Consider the following 24,022-nt stretch of genomic DNA (forward strand, 5'->3'; position numbering starts at 1 on the left):
GTCTCGGTTCGTGTCAAACGGATTCCGTGGTGGATAGACATCGTTTGCGTGAGTTTCCTTGGGTTTCTCTACTTTCTACGAAATCTTTCACAATCATTAATTTTGTTCATCCATAGTAATCAATAATGAAATATCAATCTGGAGGACAAAGTGAAAGAAATGAAATTTCCACTGTGTGAGATTTTTAATTTGGTTTATAATACACAATTCTCTAAAGTTTCTTCTTTTGACTAGTGTTCAATCTAAGAGGAGTCTCAAAACGGAAAATCTTGAGAAACACAGTTTAAAAACACTGTCTATGAACTTGTTAATTACCGTATTTCTTTGAACATAAGGCGCACCTTTTTGTCAGCTTTTAGACGTCCAAAATTCAGGTGCGCCTTAGATTCGACGGCGTCTTGGATTCGATGTATATACTGCTATATACATATTTATTCATTACACGTAGCTTACAACATAGAATCTACTACAGTCTTAATTCTGGTAGTTTCAACTAATTTGCCTAAAATTGGTTGTATTACAACAATGACAGACTGCACAAAGATGATAATCGCTCACGATGAATGAACATTTCGTTTTACTGATAAGAAAATGCTTATCAAAGGAATGTATTCGTACATTATTTCTGCGCAGGGTTTGCCCAAGTAGGCCCAGCCCGAAAAAACCCGGTGGGTTCTTTCGGGTTGGACCCATCTGAAAAAAAAAATTGGTTTTTAAGCTTCTTGTTAGTATATTGTTGGTACAACTTGGTATCAAATTTTGGTCTTTCCTTGGGCGAATTAGCTTCCGCATTAGGGTATACAACAGCTTTCAACGTATTATCTATATAAAGTTCTGAATGAATAAGGAACCTTACCTTAGCTTGAAATAATTATAGAACAGATTAATGTATGGACTATGCTTATAGCCAGTTTGAAGTTAAATATGCAATTTTATATTTTAGAAAATACTTTCTATGAATAGTGTGCTCGCCGATTCGGTGACGCCGAGGGACGTTATCCCTCATATGTTTGACGGGTTTTAGGCCATAGGTGCCGGTATTACCAGTAAATATGTAAATACATTAGTAGAGCTATTATTTCTTATCTTTGATGGTAACACAAGCATTCTTCAGTAAAATTTGTTTTTCCTACAACAGTTTAGTTCAGTCATTTGTTGCTAACTCTTCAAATAAGCATTCTGTAGAATTAACACCACCACCATTAGATTAGCGTAAAAATTGTCAAATTTAAAAGCTTAATGTGTAGAGTTCCAAAGACTGCTTAACTATTTCAAGTGCTCAATTCCAAATTCCGTAATAGCTGAAGTTTCGATGTACAGTAAAGAAAGCTGCATTTGTTGTGAAAACAAACAACGTTGAAAGAGAAATTCGAATGGGCGGGCGCAAATATATTTATCTGATGCGACCGATGGAGTTTTCCAGTCATGTCAATAAAAGGTTTCCAGGTCTTCTTGTTAATTCTTTTGAAATTTCCAGACACCAAAAAACTGGTTTTGGTAAAGCTTTGACCAACTCGGGAAGGTTCTAGAACACAGATCCTAGGTTAATAGCTAGGTTGGGTTCTTTTCTGTACCAAAGTTTAAAATTTCATTCACATGATATTGACGAGCGAGCGTTAGCGAGTGAAGGTGGGTTAGGGCCCCGCAGACCACGTTGTTTTCTGTCTTTATTACAGCTAAGTGGGAAGGGGGGCCCTGTGGTCTAGAATCTTGCCGACTAACTCTCACTAACAATAATGTGTTATTGTATATTCTGTCATATGTTTCCCTCTCCTACAGCCGGTTTAGTTGGAACGTGACGCTACAAAATAGAAACAGTTCTTAGTTTGAAAAATAACGATAAATATATATAGGGTGTTCTAAAAATGGAGCCCAAGAACAACAGAAAGCTATTCTTCAAGTCAATATAAAGCGAAAATCCTATATAATGGCATACCTTCCAAGGCCTCTTTCAGTCGATATAGGGAATTAAAATTTCATTATGTGACAACGTCGCAGATTAACTTGGATCCATTAGCATTGCCATACGAATCCATCAAGCAGTTACATCGATTGTTATGCTAGTAAGTGCTGCTAGTGTCAACTTTAACTTCCATCTGGAAAGAACCGGTGTAACTATTTGATACATTGGTAGATCTTCTCTGTGGTTCCTTATCTGTGACGTTGGCACATAGTGAAATTCATCTCCAAACGAGGACCCGAAAGATAAACAATTATATATTTTTTGCTTTGTTTTGTCTGTGCTCTGTAGTCCATGGGCGCCATTTTTACAATACCCTATATATATACCAAGGTGTATAGAGAACCGGTTGTTAAAAAAAAAAAAAAAAAAAAAAAGAATAGCATCACTGAACAGAACTGGCGAATATCACTGTGCTTCCTGAGATGATTCAATCTACATTTGTTTATTCGTCCTTTAAATCATTAGACGAATATTTCACCTCGATCAGCTCTGACCGCCCCTTCCCCCTTTGAGTCTATTCGCCTACTCCAGGACTCTGTTCTGTATCCGCCCCTGGTGTACCAAACATACTACAGGGTACCACTTTCGGTCTTTTAAATTTAAATTTTCAGGGTACAAGCACGAGACACTAAATTTCCTGCATAGATTTTGGCGGCATACCAACGTAAAATTTCAAAATGGAGGCCATTTTATTTTTCAAAATAGCTGTTATCCTCGCTACAAACCGCTATTTTCGGTCTTTCAAGTTGAAATTTTCAGAGTAGAAGCACGAGATACTAAATTATCTGTATATATTTTGGCGGCGATGCAATATAAAATTTCAAAATAGAGGGTATCCACGCTGCAGGGTGCAATTTTCGGACTTTTAAATTGAAAGTTTGAGAGTAGAAGCATGAGACATTCTAAATTTGCTATATAGATTTTCTCGGCGATTCAATTAAAAATTTCAAAATGGCGGCCATGTTTTCAAAACAGCAGTGAATAGAAAATTGTTGCAAGTTGTGACAATGATAATCTTAAAATATAAATCACATTTTAACACATTTACCCCAAAGACATTGAAATATGTCGAAAAAGCCCAATTAAACCCGAAAAACACCATATAGGCCCAGGTGGGTTGTGCTTTTTCAAAAAAAAAAAAAAAACAGGTTTTTTCAAACCCTGTTTCTGCGCCTTAAATTCGAAGATTTTTAAAAATGACTTAAAATTAGGTGAAATTTCAGGTGCACCTTAGATTCGATGGCGCCTTATATTCGAATTATTATTACGGTAATGCATTTTTTTCTTTAACACGTATGTACTGCATTTTCCTTGCGTAGCTTGGGTGTAATAAGGCTCTTCCCAGCTAGACCTGGTGACACTACTACGCAAATCGCAAAACTATTTTCACAACCAAGAGACCAGAATACCAAAAGGAAAAAAAAAATCTACATTGGAAACTATGAAACTTATCTCCACAGGGTTAAATAGTTACAGGTGTAAATTCCTGGCTAAGCGGCTAACGCGTCTTTTGCATGGGAAACTCAGGTTGTATTCCCTGCGGGAGCTGATGTTATTCGAATCGCATGTTAAGCTGTAGGTCCAAGTCTCATATAGCCTTGCTGCTGAAAGGGACCCTAAACTGAAAATCAAGTCAAGAAATTACAGAGGATATATCTAAATACCCATGCTTCAGAACTCTATGGTACTTGTGTATCATATTTTAAATTATGAGTCGGGTACAGATACTTTGAAGTACTAATTAGCTAGCTATCAATGACATTAATTCGTTACGTTCTATTAAAATCTCGTTCTTTTTAGTATTTGTTGTTGATTAAAAATGCATTACATCACTAGCACCAAATTTCAGCGAACTTTTTTTTTTTTTAATTATGTGCGATTGCATAACTCGTACAATTAAAATCTAGAAATGCAGCAAAAGTTTGAAGAAAGGTATTTACCCATAGATCAACTATCAAACTATTAGTTTAGCGGTGTTTTAGAGCGTTTTCGTTAGGAACACCAAATCTTCAACTGAACAGAGCTATAACCACCTTCGTTAAATATTAAGATTTTTTTTTAAATTTGATTACTCGAAAACAATTTGTCCCAAAAACTAGGACTTAAGTTCAGTTTTATTTTGGGATATATATATGATGTAGTCTTTCATAATTAAGCAACGGGTAAAGTGCGTGCCTTTCGTGCAAGGAGCACTGGGTTTGATTCTCTACGGAGAGGAATAAACATAGATATTTTTGCTTACTGTCACCATACTTACGCTAGGCTATTTAATAACTTTTTAAATCAATAAAACTGACGATGTTTACTAATGTTAGACACCATTTAATTATATATAAAAAACATTATTTTACCTCATATACATTTCGTATCATCTCACACCACCTGAGTCTTAAAATTTATGACTTACACACATAAGAGAGAGATTACACAAAGTGAGAATTTACAATAGTATTTCGTACTGCATTACCCTCCAATACAGCTCGTAATGGCAGGTTTGGAGGCAAAACATCTGCATCATCATTAAAATAGTCCTGTTCATAGATGTTAGCAAGTCTAGTAGTTACTGCTATGTTGTGCAATACAGAAGAAGCAACAATCACGGCTAAAGTTGTTTCCAACTTTAAACGCAATTTGGCTTGCAGACACGGAAATCGTCGCTTCCATGTACCAAACAAACGCTCCACGGTGTTTCTCGTTCTAATATGTGCAGCGTTGTATCTTTCTTGAGCCGCAGTCTGAGGGCGAAGGAAAGGGGTCAAGAGATACCGGCGACAGGGATATCCATTGTCCCCCAATAGCAAGTCTCCTGTTTCATCTTGTTCCATTAAGGCACACATACGAGAATTGTCGAAAATGGTTGCATCGTGAGTTGACCCTGGCCAACTTGCAACAATGTCTCTAATTTTTCCCTTGGAATCAGCAACGACTTGAACATTGATTGAAAAGTAGCCCTTTCTATTTCTATATAGTTCAGCGTTGTTCCCTCCTGGGGACTGAATCGGAATTTGTGTGCAATCCACCGTTCCCACTACTCCAGGGAAACCTGCGATTTGAAAAAAAGATGCCATCACTTGAGTACGTTCTTCCCGAGTGCTAGGAAACTGCACGTGAATAGGACGCATTTCTGCAATAATAGGAGCCACCCTCTTGACTATTCTACTGACTGTCGATTTGTGGAGTCCTTGGATGTCGCCCAAAACTGCTTGGAAAGTACCTACAGAAAACAATTGAAAATTAATATATAAAGAACAAATACAACTTCTAAAGCACATTGAATTATAATACGCCTCAAAACTAACAACGCATGAGTTATAGTTCCGACGTTGTATGAGCTGAGATGACCCTACCCTCTTGTTTACTTGCGCTAACCTGTGAAAGTATTGCACCGCAAATAAGAAGAGTGCTTTCAATGACACGAAGCCATCTGCAGACAATGACTGGTGCTATGCCTTCTACTTATATTTTATTGGAGTACTGTTCATACAACGAAAAAAAACTATAACTCTTGTATGATACTACGTGAATTACACATTTATTTCTAAAGACAGGAATTAGAAATTGGGTGCTTCAAAATAACGTGGAAAATTCACACAGCTTCGTTTATCCTTTATGTTTGGGGCAATGATATTGAGATCACATATGATCACCAGCGCTTCAACCTTACTCATGTACTCCATAGAAACAGAATTTTTGGCGGTCATGGTTTAACTGTATTAGTTTAACGTGATCTTGAAGCACACAATTTTGTGTCCTCACTATAACAGGCTTGTATACCACAGCACTATATATAACAAAGTGATTACAAAAAAAAAAAAAAATATATATATATATATATATATCGAAGTGCGATGTATAGCCATGTATAGTTAATATCAGTAGACATATCTTACAATGAAACACTGCATTTTGTGGGCAGACATTCTACACTCAAGAAAAATATTCAACATTCGAATTTCGATATTTAAAACACGCAATTGCACATCTAACTTGCAGAAGGTTACCAATCAAGATTAAGTATGGAGGCGTTGTGATAGTGAAGAAAGTAAAAAATGAAATGAATGAAACCTTTAAGTTTTACGTCCCGCGGTTATGCCGACTAGGCTAAAGGAGACGGTGATGATGAGTAATGAATGAAAATGGTGGAATGAAGAAAGTGGGAGGAAACGGGAGAACAACGACAAAACCCACGCACACGGTGTTAGTCCACTATAAAGCTCACTTGGCCGAGCTGGGATCGAACCAAAGACCCCATGCACCAGATATGAACGTTCTACCATTGAGCCGCCGCGGGCCCATGATCCGTGAAGAGTCGCAAGCTTGAGTACACCACTCATTCTTCTATTTCACTATTCATTGTCATTTACCATAGTTTCATTTTAACGAGACTTAAATTTTCAAGTTTTATAATAAAAAGTGCTGGTAAAGTTAGCCTATTTTTATGGAGTGCGAATTTAATTTTTTAAATGGCAAATAATAGTATTAGATGAAATATTAATCGTAGTAAAATTTTAAAATGAGCACAAGCACAGTTCCCGAAATACAAGGGTTGAAAATGATTATTTCCAGAAGGATTGTGAAAAACCCAGGTTTTTTGGGTTTCATTGGGTTTTATTAAATTTTGTACATATATTTAAAGCCACATATCTACTTAAAATACTATATAAGCATTGATGTTGTATTATACACGTGAAACTACGGAATTCCTTTATGGGGCCGGGATGATTCACTTTTAGCGCAATTTCCTGGTTCAATTCCAGCTCCGCCAACTGCGCTTTGTGGTGAACAAACACAGTGTGCATTGGTTTTCTCGAAGTTCTACCGTTTCTTCCCGCTTTGTTCATGGCACCATTATCATCCATCTCATCATCACAGTCTCCCTTAGCCTCGGCGCATAATCATGAGACATTGAATTAAGCTTAAAAGTAACAAAAAAGAAAGAAAAAATCCGCACAAGGAATCCGTAAAGCCTCATCCTCGTTTCGTTGGATACACTCTGGACCACTGATATTCGCTCATAATTCGGTCTCTATAACCGTTTCCCCGTGATGTGAACACAAACAAGATACTATTTATTTGTATATAGTAGATTACAATTGAACACAGTTACCGAGAGCAAACAAAATTCGTTAGACAAGATTCCCACTTTTTTTTTTCAGTGGTATTCTGTTCTGGTAATAAATACACATTTTAAGCCACTTCTGAAACTAGACATATACTAAGAAGTTTGATCGAAGAAAGTAATTATAATCTCATGAAAGTTCTTGTTTCAATCCAAGTTTTGAAGTATATTTTTGGAGGTGAGTTTCTTGGATTTTACCCGAAAATCCACTGGGGAAAATTTCAACTACTCTGATTTCCAGTCAAAGTGCATTACATACGAAAACATGCATGGCTGAAGTACACGTAACATTCATGAGACTATTTTCCGTCCAAGTATCCCAATGTGTGAGAGGCAGAGGGGGGATTCACGTTAGAAAAGCATCCCAATCTACGAAAGAAAGGAAATTCAAATTAGAAAAGCATCCCGAGGTCTCGAGGAAGTTTTACGATAAACGAAAACTTAAGTCATATTTGAATGCGACATAAAATAATAAAAAAGAAACGGTATATTTCATTTTGTTATATACATTTTATTCTTTGGAATGAGCACTTGAAGAGTATCGTGCTTAGGCGTATACTCACCGTCGCTAAAGCGCCTGCTGCCTTCGGACGCACTCCCGCGCGATGCCACCAGCTTCGCCGTGCGCTGACTCGCTAAGATATCGTTAGTGCCTTCTAGTGGCCACCCAGTACAGACTGATTTGAGCTTTTTTGCAATATAGTTATGCCATGTATCCGGACGCGGGTATTTATAAGAAAATCTTTAAAGAATTGCCATTTTTTAACAATTATTTCTGGTGCCCAGCTTGAATTTTATCTATGATAAAAGAGGCAGTGTCATGACGCCCAGCGCAAATCTTTTGGACAGCAATAAGAAGAAAATCAATTTAAAACCATTATTTTGAGTGGTGTTCCAAAACCTGACATGCACGCATAAAAGGAACATATAAGGGAACTTGAATAGGAATTATTTGAATCCAAAATTATTTTTTTTTTTTTAAATTAGTACATGGCATTCGCATAGAATAGAACTGTTTGTTCGAAACATAATAATTGTTTTGGCTGCAATTTTTTTTTAAGGTAGACACGGCCCCGTTCGTTTATTTAACATTTCCTTTTAGGTTCAAACGATATTAAATTTGCTTTTTATACTAGAATATGCCTTGTACTTAAAGGCAATAGCAATACAGAAAAAAAGACAAATTTAGAAACAAAAACAGTTAATCGAAAGAGAAACTGGTCCACCTTAAACTAAAATTGATCCAACGTTTTTAATGCAATCTTTTTACATAAAAGTTTCGATCTTCGTTACTAGCTATTATTAGTTTATGCTTCATCATCACCAATCCTAAAACATAATCTATTTATTGTTAATTATTGAAAATGAAAATACAACTTACCTGTAGCGAAGAATCGTAATGTAACTAATAGTTGATGAAGTGGTGGGATCGGTGTATTGCGTAAAGAATTATATACTAATCTGTGTTCAAAATGCTGTAACATATCCAATACCGAATACTTCGACAAGCGAAAACGAACACAAAATTCTTCATCATTGAAGTATTCAAAAGGATTTTGTCTGTCTCTAATTACTCTTCTCGGTCGGATGGCATATTCTATGTCTTCCAGCATTTCAAAATCATCCAAAACATCCAAATAATCTTCAGCAAGCATATTCACCCACTCTACTCGCAGCTGATCACAACGTTAATAAGAGATTAAACTCCCGTTTTCGAAGGTTAATCTTAATCCGACGATTTGTCGATATAATCTTCAGATAAGTGTTGGTGCAACACTTAATCCTCATTTCGATGATTAACTTTGGTTTTATCCCTATTCCCAGATTAATCCACGGTTGGTGCAACCGAGCATTAATTAAGCACTTTTCAGAAAGTTCTCTTTTATATTTCAAAGTTTTCTTTGTTATGAAACATAGTTTTGTTTGGAGTGCTCTAATAATATGATTTGTGCGAGCTTTTTTTTTTTTTTTGAACATTTTGTTTAATGGTAACTATATTATATAGGATGATATACAGCTGTTTTAAAATATTTCGAAATTCTTTTTTAAAATAAATGTTTAATAATTATATTATCTTACCTCCATCACAAACCATATTTGGTCCTCGCCAGGTATGTTGCTCTTTTTACGAAAGATTCCATAGAAATCTGGGAGATTATGATGTGACGATAAACTGTTTAGAATTCTGTATTCTTCTTTAATATCGTTCAAACCCTCCTGGGTTAGAGGCTGGACTTTAATAGCTACACCTCTTCCACCTAAGAAGAATATATATATTTCCTTGATTGGTTTGTCTAGTGTCTTCAATTTAATAGTCTAATAGCAATGTACATGAAACTAAATATAAGTAGTCAGAAGAAATAATTACCATTTACACACATCTTACCTTGCAATTAAAACATTTGAAACTGTGTTCATCGTTAATGTAAATAAATACAACATAATAGGCTTGCTGTTTTATGTCAATTATCGATATTATAATTTTACTTATTGACAGCCGATATGTTAGTTTTGCATACTCTTCATAAAGGTAATTTGTAGAATATATCTTAAAGACGTCTTATATTTTATTTGATATATTCTATTTAATTAATATTATAGTTTAAAGATTTGTAAAGAAAACGATTTCAAAAACTAATTTAATCTGACATAATTTGCCAATAGTATTTCAATAATTGACAAGATAGATTTGTATCTGGAAATGATTTTCTTTTATTTACGAGTATTTTTCAAATTGTATATTCGCGAACTGTACCAAATCTAAGCAAACAAAGCATTAAAGAATGCAATTTATGAGACAATTTTGTTCAAATGTTTGAGTACAAATTTTGTCTAAATTTCTGTTTGCATTATTACTTATAATGGATAAAATTTGTTTGGTGAATATTAATTGAAAACCAGATTGTAATCTAATGTTTTTTATGCTATTTTCTTAGATACGGCATTGGAATTTACGTTTGTAGAATATTTTCCGTGTGCATTATGTAGCAATATTGCTAGCTGTGGAAAATATGTTAGAAGTACATTCAGTACAGACTTAAGCTTTAATGAAATTCGTTTGCGTATTGAAACGATCGAATTTGGAAAGCAATTCATTCTATGCGATAAAGAAAAAAAGTTATTAATTTAAAAGAATAGAGAACGGTGGCTAAATATTTGGTGAAATTGAACAAAAGAAGGTCCGTAATCGTACCATTATTGAATGAAACAACAGACAATTTTATAGCTTCTGTTTCTGAATATATAACTAAATGAAACCTATTGAGTTTACAATTGCGAATTCGTCCAAAAGAGAGATAATCATTAAACAGTAAACGACAATTAGAGAAAAGGAAGATTCTTAAAACGACATGAAGGACTCAGAAATAAATTTACCAGATTATAAAAATTGCTTTATTTGATTCGCTATTCTTCAAGATCTGGAAAGATGTAAAGAATAACTGTTGGAAGTAAGAAGTCAACATGTGATATTTACAGTTCACGGCATATAAAGCCTTACAGACAACAATTTTGAAGATTGCTGCCTGTAATCTAGAAAATATTGGACCGAGATCATTCTTTTAAGACAGAACCATTTTAAAGAGAGTCGTGTACACGATAAATAATAAGTATGTTATATAATTATAACAAAACGAACTTAATTGTGAGTCTTTATGTAACATGCAAAGTCATTCTTTTTTATTAACTAAAAATCCCTTGTTGAAGACATCTTAAAGTAGATAATTTGGAGGTTTGAAAGAGTTAATCTGGGGTAAGTACTCATAAAGCAGATGTTTGCTGAGGTGATTCAGTTCAAAACCGCTGATCTCTCTATTGTTGTTTGTTTAGAAGAATACTCCACGTTCAAATATGGATCTTTTTGGGTATATCTGTGCTGAATAACATTTGAGTTGTCAGATTAATTTCAGTAGAGTTTTCTGTAATTAAAACCAGAAAAAATGACAAAGAAGCATGAAACTAATTAATCAATTCTAGTATTAAATATCTGTATCTATCTATCTATCTATCTATCTATCTATCTATCTATCTATCTATCTATCTATCTATCTATCTATATATCTATCTATATATCTATATCTATATCTATATCTATCTATCTATCTATCTATCTATCTATCTATCTATCTATCTATCTATATATATATATATATATATATATATATATATATATATATATATATGTGTGTGTGTGTGTGTGTGTGTGTGTGTGTGTGTATGGCAAAAATTCTTATAATGATGAAATAAATAAAGAGTAACGATAAAATATCAATTTTGGTAAAGACAGTAATACAGATCATGCAGAGCTTAAATTTCATCCAGTAGATGTCAACTGCTGGAGGTCCAACGGTGCGAGGACAGTAGGGATGGGGTGGGGATTCTGCGCCACTTCATCATTTCCAATAACAATCTAGCACACCATCAATAATAATAGCGCACTCCTAATAACAATAGCGCATCCCCCTACCTCCAAATAACTTCTAAACTACCCCTAATAATTTCTACCGCACTCCCTACTTCCCAAATAACTTCTATCACCATATCAAATAACTTCTATCTTACTCATAATAACTTCTAATGCATTCTATTACTAAATCTAGTTACAAAAAATCACTAAATCTGGTTACAAAAAATCATTAAATCTAGTTACAAAAACAAAAAATTACTAAATCTAGTTACAAAAATCTGGTTATAACCGGTTTTGACTTTAAAAAATCACTAAATCTAGTTACAAAATCTGGTTATAACCGGTTTTGACTTCAAAAATCACTAAATCTGGTTACAAAAAAATCATTAAATCTAGTTACAAAAACAAAAAAATCACTAAATCTAACAACATTTAACAAGAATAAACAATTGCATTTTAAACTCTGATACATACTCTTTTAAATGTCGTTTGAATTATCAAAATCGGATAAAAAATAACGAATTTAGCATTTTGCCGCCTGTATTTATATAACCCAACACATAAGGTTTGTGCACACACACACACATTTACAATTCAGTGTGCTTGAGAGAAGCATGATCATATATGTACATGAGATTTATAGTCTGTTTCTTTTTCCTTCTTCCCACACCAACATACATATATATGCATTAGCCTCTTCCTTCAACAGAACTTTTTAGCTAGCACTCGTGAGAGATGGAGCTGTATACCGATGACGTTGTATAATAGCTGTTAGATTACGTCACATAAGGGTTGCCAACTCCATATATTTTTTCGGAACGTTCCAGGATTTTAATTTTTCAAGATATCGCTTTAAAACATATCGGGATGAATTCACCCCATTACTAATAAATATGATAATTGTTAAAAGTGAGTTGGCAACACTGATAGTCCCCCCAAATAACGTTATTATTTTATACCTCGGTCCCTAATTAACCGATTTCAAAAATTCAAACGGCAAATGAATACTAATAACATAACCAATTTTTAAAAATGCATAGAAAAAATAGAAATACTACCATAATCAGAATAAAATTTTAAGACTTTTTTAAAGAATAAAATTTTCCCGAAAACTCAAATATAAACCCGTAAAAAAATCCCGAAATTTTGAACTTGCTATAAAATCGTCAAATATTAACCGATTTTCAAAATTCAAACGGTAAATAGTTTCTATTTTCTTATAATTTTTTTCTAACACGTTACTGGTTGCCTATGTCTAAGGATAATATTACAAAAACAACTTTTATGACTTAAAAAATATAAATTTTACCTAAAACTAAACATACATTATTACTCACTAACACCTATCAACTACGCCACACATAAAAGTTAATTAAATTTTACCTAAAACTAAACTATACATAAAAGTTAATTAAATATGACCTAAAAATAAACTAAACTATACATAAAAGTTAATTAAATATGACCTAAAACTAAACTAAACTATACATAAAAGTTAATTAAATATGACCTAAAACTAAACTATACATAAAAGTTAATTAAATATGACCTAAAAATAAACTAAACTATACATAAAAGTTAATTAAATATGACCTAAAACTAAACTAAACTATACATAAAAGTTAATTAAATATGACCTAAAACTAAACTATACATAAAAGTTAATTAAATATGACTTAAAAGTAAATTACACCTCACATAAAAGTTAATTAAATTTTACCTAAAACTAAACTATACATAAAAGTTAATTAAATATGACTTAAAACTAAACTATACATAAAAGTTAATTAAATATGACCTAAAAATAAACTACACCTCACATAAAAGTTAATTAAATTTTACCTAAAACTAAACTATACATAAAAGTTAATTAAATATGACTTAAAACTAAACTATACATAAATACATTTTAATTATATCTTATAATGCCCCCAAGCTAATGTACTTATACCACCCTCTAGTATATATCTTTTATCATCATTCGAATCTAATGCTAACTTATTTACAGCTATGGTATATACATCATGCTTACAACTTCGAATTAGATTTATATTTTTGTATGTTTTCACATCATTGAATAGGGTTTGCTTATAATCATCAAATTGTAACTCTTTTGATACTACACATTTTGTTATTCCTTTTGCTTTTTTCTTCTCTTTATTTTCAACTTTAAAGGCATACATCTTTGATCTTAAACCCAATAAATTCTGTCATTATTTTACCATTGTTTTCATCCTTCATCTTTCCTAATACTTTTTTGTTTACTAATGGTATTCCATATTGATTATCCTTTCCATATTCACTTGTATCAAATAAATCAACCATTTCTTTTAAGTCTTTGTAGAAATCATCTGTATTAATTTCATATATAAAACTATCAGTATCCATATAACATAAGCCTATATCAATATCATATTTAGGTTTCATAATGTTGTAATGGAAGTCATACATTAATAGTTTTGATAAATTTAACACACTCATACCAACATATATAGGTTTGTTAAAGATCAATTTTTCTTTTTTCATATGTATCGCACACAAATCTTCAGTAAATATTGTTCTATAATCAAAGTTCGGTTTCGCTATTAACTTTTCCACCCTCATTGGATCACATTCTAAAGTAATTGATGGCCTCTTTCTAATGTTTTCCATTGTTTTACCAAATACACTATTATTCATTAACTTGTAAAAATCTTTCTCGAAATTATTCTTAGCTTGCGTTCTCATATTTGTATTTAGATTAATATATTCCTTTAACCAGTTTGATTGCTTGAACTCTAATACTCGGTGAATTTTCTTTAATATCATTCCAAGTGACATATATAATTTTAAATTTCTATAGTGAATAACATATCTTTCTTTATTGTAAAGCGTTGTTAATAATTTTGATTGTTTCGATCCTGGTGGACACATATTTTCTGGAGCTAATGGTAGATCTGTATGTTTATCATGTAAGTATTCTGGATATTCTAAATCAACTTCTAATATGTAGCCAGTTTCTGAATCATCTGGAATATTCATTATGTTTATGTAAGGTTGAACCCATTTAAAGTCTTTGTAAGGCATGTATTGACTCATTGCCCATCCATATAAATTATTTGCATCTAGATAAGTTAAATACTTTGAAAGTTCATCTTTATTATAACTTTTCATATACTTATTATTTGCTTTTACATACCTCTTACTACATTGTGAAATTCCACCTCTTATACCTTTTTCAATCATTAATATTTTGTCATAGTCAGTTAACATTTCTAGTTCGATTTTAGTTACCTTTAACATTGAATCCCACGATAAACCAGGAGCAGTGAAATACCAAGCAGGATCTAAACCATATGCCTTTAAACACACATCTCTAAAATTTTCAAATACATCGGCTAATATTAATACATCTGTCCTGTTATAAAGTTCTGTATATTCACCTAGATTTTTAATATTGAATGACTTCCAAACATTTTTCGCATGCTCGTAATCTTCATCACTGATGTGGGTGTTAGTAAGTTTATTAAAGAACATTTCTTTTGAAGGTAGTTTTGTTTCTTCTAATCTTTCAATTGAGTCAATATAATCATATGGGTACACACCTTTTTTTATTACTAAATCTAATAAATCATTAGTGAAATACTTTGACGTTTCTCTATATTGTTCTTTTGTAAGGTTATTTGCTAGTTCTGCTAAACTCCTTGACATAAACCTAAATGAATCTAGAAATCGTAAATTAATTCCATTCTTTTTATCAACCTTCACATATTTTGAGTATGTTATATATTTTTCCTCATTATTTGCAATTAGTTTTATTTCATTCTTATCATAAGCAAGTTCTTTAACAAACAGGTGAGTATCATAACCACTTAAATTGTGAATAAATACTGGAATAAAATTAGGATTTCGATAGCTTAAGTTACAATAACTGTGAGCTGCACCTCTAAACTTTCCAGTTAAATGATCATGATCTCTTACTTTTGCTTTATTTATATTTATATTTTTCAAACATTTACCTAATTCATGTTTCCATTCTTCTAATTTTTCAACCATGCTATCATTATTTTTAGCGAATTTTATTTTCTTATTTAACATATTTATTTGTTTTTCAATTGCTGGTGGTAAATCATTCAAGTTTCTCTCACATATATGACAACTATTGGAATTATTATATCTATTTTCTTCATCTTTAGTTAGACCATTCATTTCAACTCTTTTGTTATATATTTTCTTTATTTCTATTACTTCTTGTTTTAAATTCTCCACAAACACCTTTGCAGCATCTAAACCAATATAACTAACAGGCCTTTTATACACACCATTTGAGTATTTGATGTAATAACAGAAACTCATTGGTAAATGCTTTTGATACTTCACAGTTTTAGAACAATTATGGTCTACATCCATTTTACATAACAAGCATTCAAAATCGGCATATATCGCAAATGGTACCCTCAATGATCTATTATAATTTTGAAATTGTATTTGATTGTTATATGGTTTTGGAAGTTCTATTCTAACAGATTCATGCTCCTTACAATATAGTTCATGTTCTTGTAATTGTATCTCATTTCTAAAATGTCTTGTTAAACACCTATCACAAAAGTATAATTTTTCCTTATGCTTTGTTACTTGACTTCTTATTAATCTTGATAAATCCTTTATCCAACAAAAGTGATCATTATTTTCATCTTTTACATATAATAAATTGATGTGTTTATCCTGCTTATTTTTTGTGATCTGAAGTGGGTATATATTATATTCATCATCATATGCATACACGTTAATGGATATGTTACTTCTTTTTTCAAACTTTACTATATCTTTTAATTGTACAGGAAATTCAATACCCATACAATATTTCTCTTGTAATTCATCCACAATTTCTGTATAGTTTGAAGGCCGTTGAGGATGTGATTGATGATCTATAGGTTTTAAATAACATGCAATAGAATATAAGAAACATTTATTATCTTTATTTTGAACATTAATCACTGCTTTTTTATCTTTAATTGGTTTAGGAAGGTCAATATAGGAAGAAGCTCGTAATGGTACATATTTATTTAATCTGATTTCTAAATATTTAATTTGATGTAATGACCAACCTGAACCTCTTCCTTGAAATTCCTCCATCTCTCTACATAGTTTTTGTTTAGCATTGGTTATATATTCATCTAAGTCAGTTGATTGTAATATTCTTTCATTCATAGTTTTAAAATTGACTTCTTTCTTGTACTTCTTTATCTTTAATATAATCACAAATGAATACAAGGTTGACTTTTAATGGGTGGTGCTTTAATTCTTCCTTGATTTTATTAATAACTACTTTCCCACTTATATTTAAAAACTTCACTGGATCTTTATATCCTCCTATGTTTTCAATTGTGATAGTTTGTAATCGTTTCTGTATTGCTGTTTCCTTTGTTTGTACTTTAATTGGTATTCGTTGTGGTTTGGATTCTTCAAAAACATCTTGTTTAAATGGAAATATGTTTCTAATTTGTGATCTGTTTTGTTCATCTTCATATTTTATAATACGGTCAATAAGTTCAGCCTTTCTTAATTTAGAATAACCTTTTATCCCCTTCCTTTTACAATGGTTTTTTAGTTCATCAACTTTCATTGTGTATATAACTTTCAATTCATCTGGTTCATTTTGGTATTGTTCGATTTTTTTGATTAATTCACTCTTATTTAAATAACTATAGCCGCGGATTTTCTTGACTTTACATATTTGTTTTAGTTTTGTAATTGACATCTCCTTCATCTCCTCACCAGTAAAATTAACATTATTCATACTCATTTTATATGGAAAAACACTGTATCATAATTTTATATTCACTAAATTTTTTAATTCATTTTCATAATATTTTTATACCAACATTAGCATACTTATTTTTCTAATACAGCTGTTAATGTCGACATAAAAAAATGATACAGTGTTTTTCCATATAATAACACACCTTATATGAAAAAACACTGTATCATTTTTTATATTCACCAGATTTTTTAATTCATTTTCATAATATTTTTCATGTTTAAACAAATTAAATTACATTACAACATTTATAATATTATATTATTTTTATTTATTTAATTATTATGCAAATTATTAAACCCTAACCATTTAATAAACTCTAATTATTTAATTATTATGCAAATTATTTATTTAATTATTATGCAAATTATTAAACCCTAACCATTTAATAAACACTTTATTAACTTTTATGAAAATATTTATAAAAGTTAAACACATTAAATTTACACTACAACATTTATAATATTATATTATGCAAATTATTAAACCCTAACCATTTAATAAACTCTAATTATTTAATTATTATACAAATTATTTATTTAATTATTATGCAAATTATTTATTTAATTATTATGTAAATTATTAAACCCTAACCATTTAATAAACCCTAATTATTTAATTATTATACAAATTATTTATTTAATTATTAATGCAAATTATTTATTTAATTATTATGTAAATTATTAAACCCTAACCATTTAATAAACCCTAATTATTTAATTATTATGTAAATTATTAAACCCTAACCATTTAATAAACCCTAATTATTTAACAAACACTTTATTACCTTGTATGAAAATATTCATAAAAGTTAAACACATTAAATTTACACTACAACATTTTCTTTATCTATCCAACTATTATGTGAATTATCAAACCCTAACCATTTAACAAACACTTTATTACCTTTCTTTCTCAATATTTTTTCAACCAAATACTCATCCTTATATTTAGTTTTCAATAATTCTGATTCATAAAATCTTCCTCTAACTTCTTCATTGTTTAAATCTTTAATTTTATATGTTGGTGGATTAGATGGTATAACCTCATTAATAACAAACACTTCTGTTGACCAATTTGGTGTATAACCTTTTTCAAACAAACCTTTAATTTTTTCTTATACGAACATAATCACCAATCTTATACTTTAACTTAACAGACTTATATTCTTTCTTATATACTTTTTTCAATATCACATGCTCATTTTTCTTATTCACTTCTACAGGTTTCATGCCAATTGTTCTATGTACTTTGTTATTATATTCATCAACCAAACCTTGCAATATTTTTAACCACTTATAATTACCTTGAACAGTAATTTTTTCACATATTTTGTTTAAGTGTTTTGTTAAACCTTTCAACAACAGAAGCTTTTTTACCACTATATGTTGAGTAATGATTGATATTGTTTTTCCCATCAAATCTTCAAATTCTTTATTATAAAACTCTTTACCTTGATCAGTTTGTAAATTATTAGGTTTTCTTACTTTTAACACTGATTCAAATGCTTCTGTAACATTTTTCCCACTCTTATCTTTAACAGGAACAGTAAACGCATATTTTGAAAACACATCTATAATCGTTAGCAAATACTTATACCCTTTATTTAATTTTGAAACACCTTTTAACACACCACTATCCATTTCCACAAGATCAGCTTGCCATAAATCATCTATACCTTTAACAATAACACTTAACCTAGCATAATTCTTTCTAGATGGTTTATGAATTTCTTCTATAATGTCTTCTCTAATACCTTCACCTTCATATAGTCAATCGGGCTTTTTAATGAATTGGGATTTATTAGTACCACATACAACACATATACCTTTCTTAATATATCTTCCATTATTTGTTTGTTCTATTCTAATGTTATCTATTTTTGTATCTGTTGATTTCTTACACTTAACACAATACATCATACTATTTATTATATGGAAAATTATTAACCTCAATCTATAATTCAAACACTATATCAACTAACAACATAATTCTAAAGATCGGCCTAATTCAAACTATAATTCAAGCATATGTTTGTTTGATGCTGTTGCCGATATTTGATGATTAATACTATAATTAACGGGTGTCGATATTTGATGTTTAATACTATAATTAATGCTGTTGTTGATTAATACTATAATTAATGCTGTTGTTGATTAATACTATAATTAATGCTGTTGTTGGTATTTGTTGATTAATACTATAATTGATCATGAACTTCAATCTATAATTCAATCTATAATCAATCTATATAATAACTTCTACAATTCAAACACTGTTCATCTATATAATTTAATCAATATAACATTCTATAACTTAGTCTATAATTCAAACAATAATTCAATCTATATAACAATTTATAATTCATCTGTATAATTCAATTTAGAATGTTGTTATATAGATTGAATTAAAATGTTATATATATATATATATATATATGGATTGAATTAGAATGTTGTTATATAGATTGAATATAGCAAATGGTTTTATGAAAGTTCTCTTTCTATATACATAATAACTTGCAATGGTTGCCCTTCTTCCATAGCTGAATTCTTATTTGCTTGAAACGTAATTATATCACCCTTTTTAATGTTTACAGGTAAATTTTCAATCAAAGTATCACCTAAATATATCTCTAGAAAGTATTTATCCAAACTTAATTCCATGTGCATTATTTTACCATTATAGAGAAATTTGTAACCATTAGAGAGATTAAATATTCTAAAGATTGGTTCCTTAACTTTTTTAACTCTCAATCGACATATTAGGGATATAGTTTCTTTCTGCATAATCAATTTAGTAGTATCCATCCTAATCTTTTGAAAATCATCTTTCTTTATATATGTGTCTTGTAATGTTTTTAATACATCTTCAAATTTGTTTCTATCACCTTCCAATTGACTATTAACATTACTATTTATTAAATCTAGCTGTTGTAAAGTTACTACATCTTGTTGGTCAAGTGCATCACTTACATTAACAAGTCTTTTGTTTTTGAAATCAACCCATGTTATATTTGATGTAAAAACTTCACTTACATGATTGAGATTTGTAGTCCTCGTTTTAGTATTACCAAATATATCCATATTTATTATATAACAATTCAAATTATTTAACAGCAAGTAAAACAGTTATACGAGCTCCACCAAAATCAATCAAATCACCATTTTCATCTTTAATTGAAACTTTCAAATTATTAAATTTATTGTGATGTATTGGGAAAAATATCTTTTCATTAGGTTCATATATAATTGGTTCTCTAAACTCTGCATTTGTTCTAAATGTTGCAATTAAGTCTGTTTCGTTGTGTGTTGTGTCATTGTGTTTTAAAATCATACCTTCTGCTAAATCACAATGAATATTTATAGTATCAAATGGATGAAACCTTGGTGGTTTATCTCCAATATGTTCTATGTTATTAGCCAAGTTTTTATCACTGAAACCTAATACAGTGTTAATGGTATCTAAGGTTATATCACAAACCTCACTAAATATTTTAACTCTATTTCTTTTTCTGTCTTCTGTAATTTCAAAAGTATCTTTGAATTCATCAGTGTAGAATGGAAGGTTTGATTTAATATATTCTTCTAATTCTTTTAAACTATATTGACCAGGTTGAACTATGGCTTGTCTTGTAACTTCAGGTTCTTCAGTGCAAAACGTTAATTTATTGTTCTTTTCTGTAATGTTTGGTGTTAAGTATGTTGTATAAAATCCTGCAACAGCTACTTCTAAATCGTTTTCAAATGGGTAGTGCAAAGACATGTTTAATACAGATGAATAACCATTTAAATTAAATACTTTCATTTATTATATAATAAATAATTAAAATGGATAATTGGGATATTAAAGTAAGGTTAACAGAAGAAACGGCGAAGAGTAAGAGGAATGGAGAGTTGTTACCTGATGATATAAGATGTTTAATAGTTGGGCCTAGTGGATGTGGTAAAACAACGTTAATGATTGATAATTTTTTGTTGGCACCTAAATGGTTAAAATATGCAAATGTTTATATATATTCTAAAAGTTTAAATCAACCTAAATACCAACACTTAATACAACTTTTTCGAGATATAGAACGTAATATTAAAGACACAATAGCAATAATAAAAGGAAACAATGAAGAGATTATTCCATTAGATGAATGTGAGGATTATTCTGTGGTAGTATTTGATGATTTCATATTGGAAGAACAAAACCACGTTAGAGAATATTTTACTCGAGGTCGTCATAAGGGTTTGAACTGTTTCTATCTTGGACAAACATATTCTAAAGTGCCAAAACAATTAATTAGGGACAACTTAAACTTTATTTGTATATTTAGACAGGATAATGTAAATTTAAAACATATATATGATGAATTTGTTGCATCTGATATGTCGTTTGAAAAATTACAATTATTATGTAGCAAGTGTTGGAGTGAAGAACATGGTTTCTTAACAATAGATATGACTAGGAAGGTGAATAATGGTAAATATAGAAATAAAATTAAAGAATTTCTAAAAGTGTAAACTAAACGTATATGAATGCAGGTGAACGTATATTATATTATGTTATGTTATGTTATGTTATGTTATGTTATGTTATGTTTTTATTTTTTTCTTTATATAATAAATGGATGTTAATAAAGCTAAGAAGTATATTAAGTTAAAAGAAGAACTTATTAAAAGATTTAAGGAAATTAAACAAAGTAATCGAAGTAAGTATGAAAAATTTAAAGAACAAGATCAGCCTGTTATTGATGCAATTAAAGATTTAGGGCAAGATATATCAAAAGTAGCAGAAGAAAATAAAAATCTAATTCAAGAGTTAGTTCCAGTTGTACATAAAAGTGCTAGAGTGGATTCAAGCTTATTAGAAACACCGCCTATGTATGATAGTTCTATAAATGAAAGTGATACGCCTATAACAGAAGAAATAAAACACATGAAAAAACAAATTAAATATAAAGTAGAAGGAATAGAATCTTTAGCAACAACTCATTTTGGTAATATTGCCTCAAGATATTATGCAACTAGAGATGATAAAAGTTTTGGAATACAACCATATGATGAAGATGGGAAAATTATACATATGATAGGAAATGCGGAAGTTAAAATTCATGGTGATGATTTAGTTATTAATAATCGACATTATACAGGAACAGAAGGTTTATGGGAATTATTGACAAAACATAATCCAACAAATTATAATGATGATGATCTAGAAAAATATAAACAAATAGTAATTGATTCTAGTGTTGCATTTCATAATAATGATCCAAGTACAAGAAAACAAAAATCTAGTAAAGGTAAAAAATATAAAGAGATTATCAAACCTATTTGGGATGAATATATAAAACCAACAACACCTTCAAAAAATACACCAAAATCTGGAGAAGGAATAAAGGTATATAACGAATTATCAAAAGAATACATATGGATGGATGATGTGAGAAAACTGATTGATCGCTTGATTGTTATTGATGGGGAAGAAAAATCTGGAAATGATAACTTTTATAATGAAAAAGTAGGTATTATGGATATGATTAATTCTAAACTTGCACAATTTATACCTAATGATCCAAAAGGTATAGGTTATTTGATTAAGATATTGAATACGCTGCCACCAAAATTTTGGAATAGTGAAAAGTATGGAAAAGGATTAGTAAATGATTTGATTAATAAACTTCCATTTGAGCTGCTCTTGGAACTGCTTTAATGATGAATACAAAAGTAAGATTTGGTTTAGGTTTATAAGTAATGAAAGTAAGATTTGATTTAGGTTTATAAGTATTTTTTAGATTTAGGTTAATATGTACTTTTTATGGAAATTTTTCATAAAAAGCTTTTAATTATATAATAAATATGCAGTTAAAAGGTTTTACATTTACGATTCCTAATCAGGAACTTAAACAATTAAATATAGATCACATTTTAACTAACAAACAACTCAAACAAAAGGAAGCAAAACTAAGTAAAGGACAATGTATGTCTCTATCTCTTTCTATACCACAACTTAAGAAAATAAACAAAGAAATGAAGGCAAATGATAATAAAGTTCATTATGGTGGTTTTATATTTACTATTCCAACGATTTTAGCTTTAATAGGTGCTCTAGGTTCTGTTGCTGGAGGTGCGGCTGCTATTGCTAAGACTGTAGATGATGCAAAAAAGAATAAAATAGAATTAGAGGAACAAAAGCGACATAACTTAGCAATGGAAGAAAAACAAGGTGGTAAGCTTTCAAAAAACGTAAACTCCAAAACAGTAAAGAAAAAGAAGAAATTAAACCCTTAAGTAATTTAGACCTTATACAACTTGTTAAAAAACTTAAGATAAGAAACTTTAGAGGTGTATTTATGAGTGATGAATTGCCTAAACAACCAAGGAAGAATGAGTGTGGTATTGTTAATTTTGATACGTCTAAAAATATAGGAACGCATTGGATTTGTTATTGGAAAAAAGGAAATAAAAAGTATGTGTTTGATTCATTTGGAGGTAATCCGCCAAAAACACTCGTAAAATATCTTGGTCATAATATAGAGTACAATAGCAGCCGTATACAACATTTTAACGAGGTAATTTGTGGACATTTATGCATTACAGTGTTAAAAATGTTTACAGATGGGTATAGTTTTTTAGAAATTATTAGTCAGTTGAATAGGAATAAGGATATTTGGAGAAGTTATATTTAAGTTTTTATGGGTTTATTTTATGGGCTTAATTCATAAAACGATTATAAATATTTTTTATA

General features: G+C 30.2%; 1 protein-coding gene across 2 annotated transcripts in view; it reads right to left on the reverse strand.

The window, feature by feature from the left end:
- Positions 1-24,022, reverse strand: part of ninaC (STKc_myosinIII_N_like and MYSc_Myo21 domain-containing protein ninaC) — a 142,314-nt gene that overhangs the window by 89,386 nt on the left and 28,906 nt on the right. For both annotated transcript variants that reach the window (XM_081760126.1, XM_081760134.1), the window contains exon 3: positions 9,162-9,340. In XM_081760126.1, the coding sequence (XP_081616252.1) occupies positions 9,162-9,340 (179 nt within the window). The remainder of the gene's footprint in view (positions 1-9,161; positions 9,341-24,022) is intronic.

This window comes from Thermobia domestica, chromosome 1 (genome assembly GCF_964235325.1).
Source record: "Thermobia domestica chromosome 1, izTheDome1.hap1.1, whole genome shotgun sequence".
In the NCBI taxonomy this organism is placed as follows: Eukaryota; Metazoa; Arthropoda; class Insecta; order Zygentoma; family Lepismatidae; genus Thermobia; species Thermobia domestica.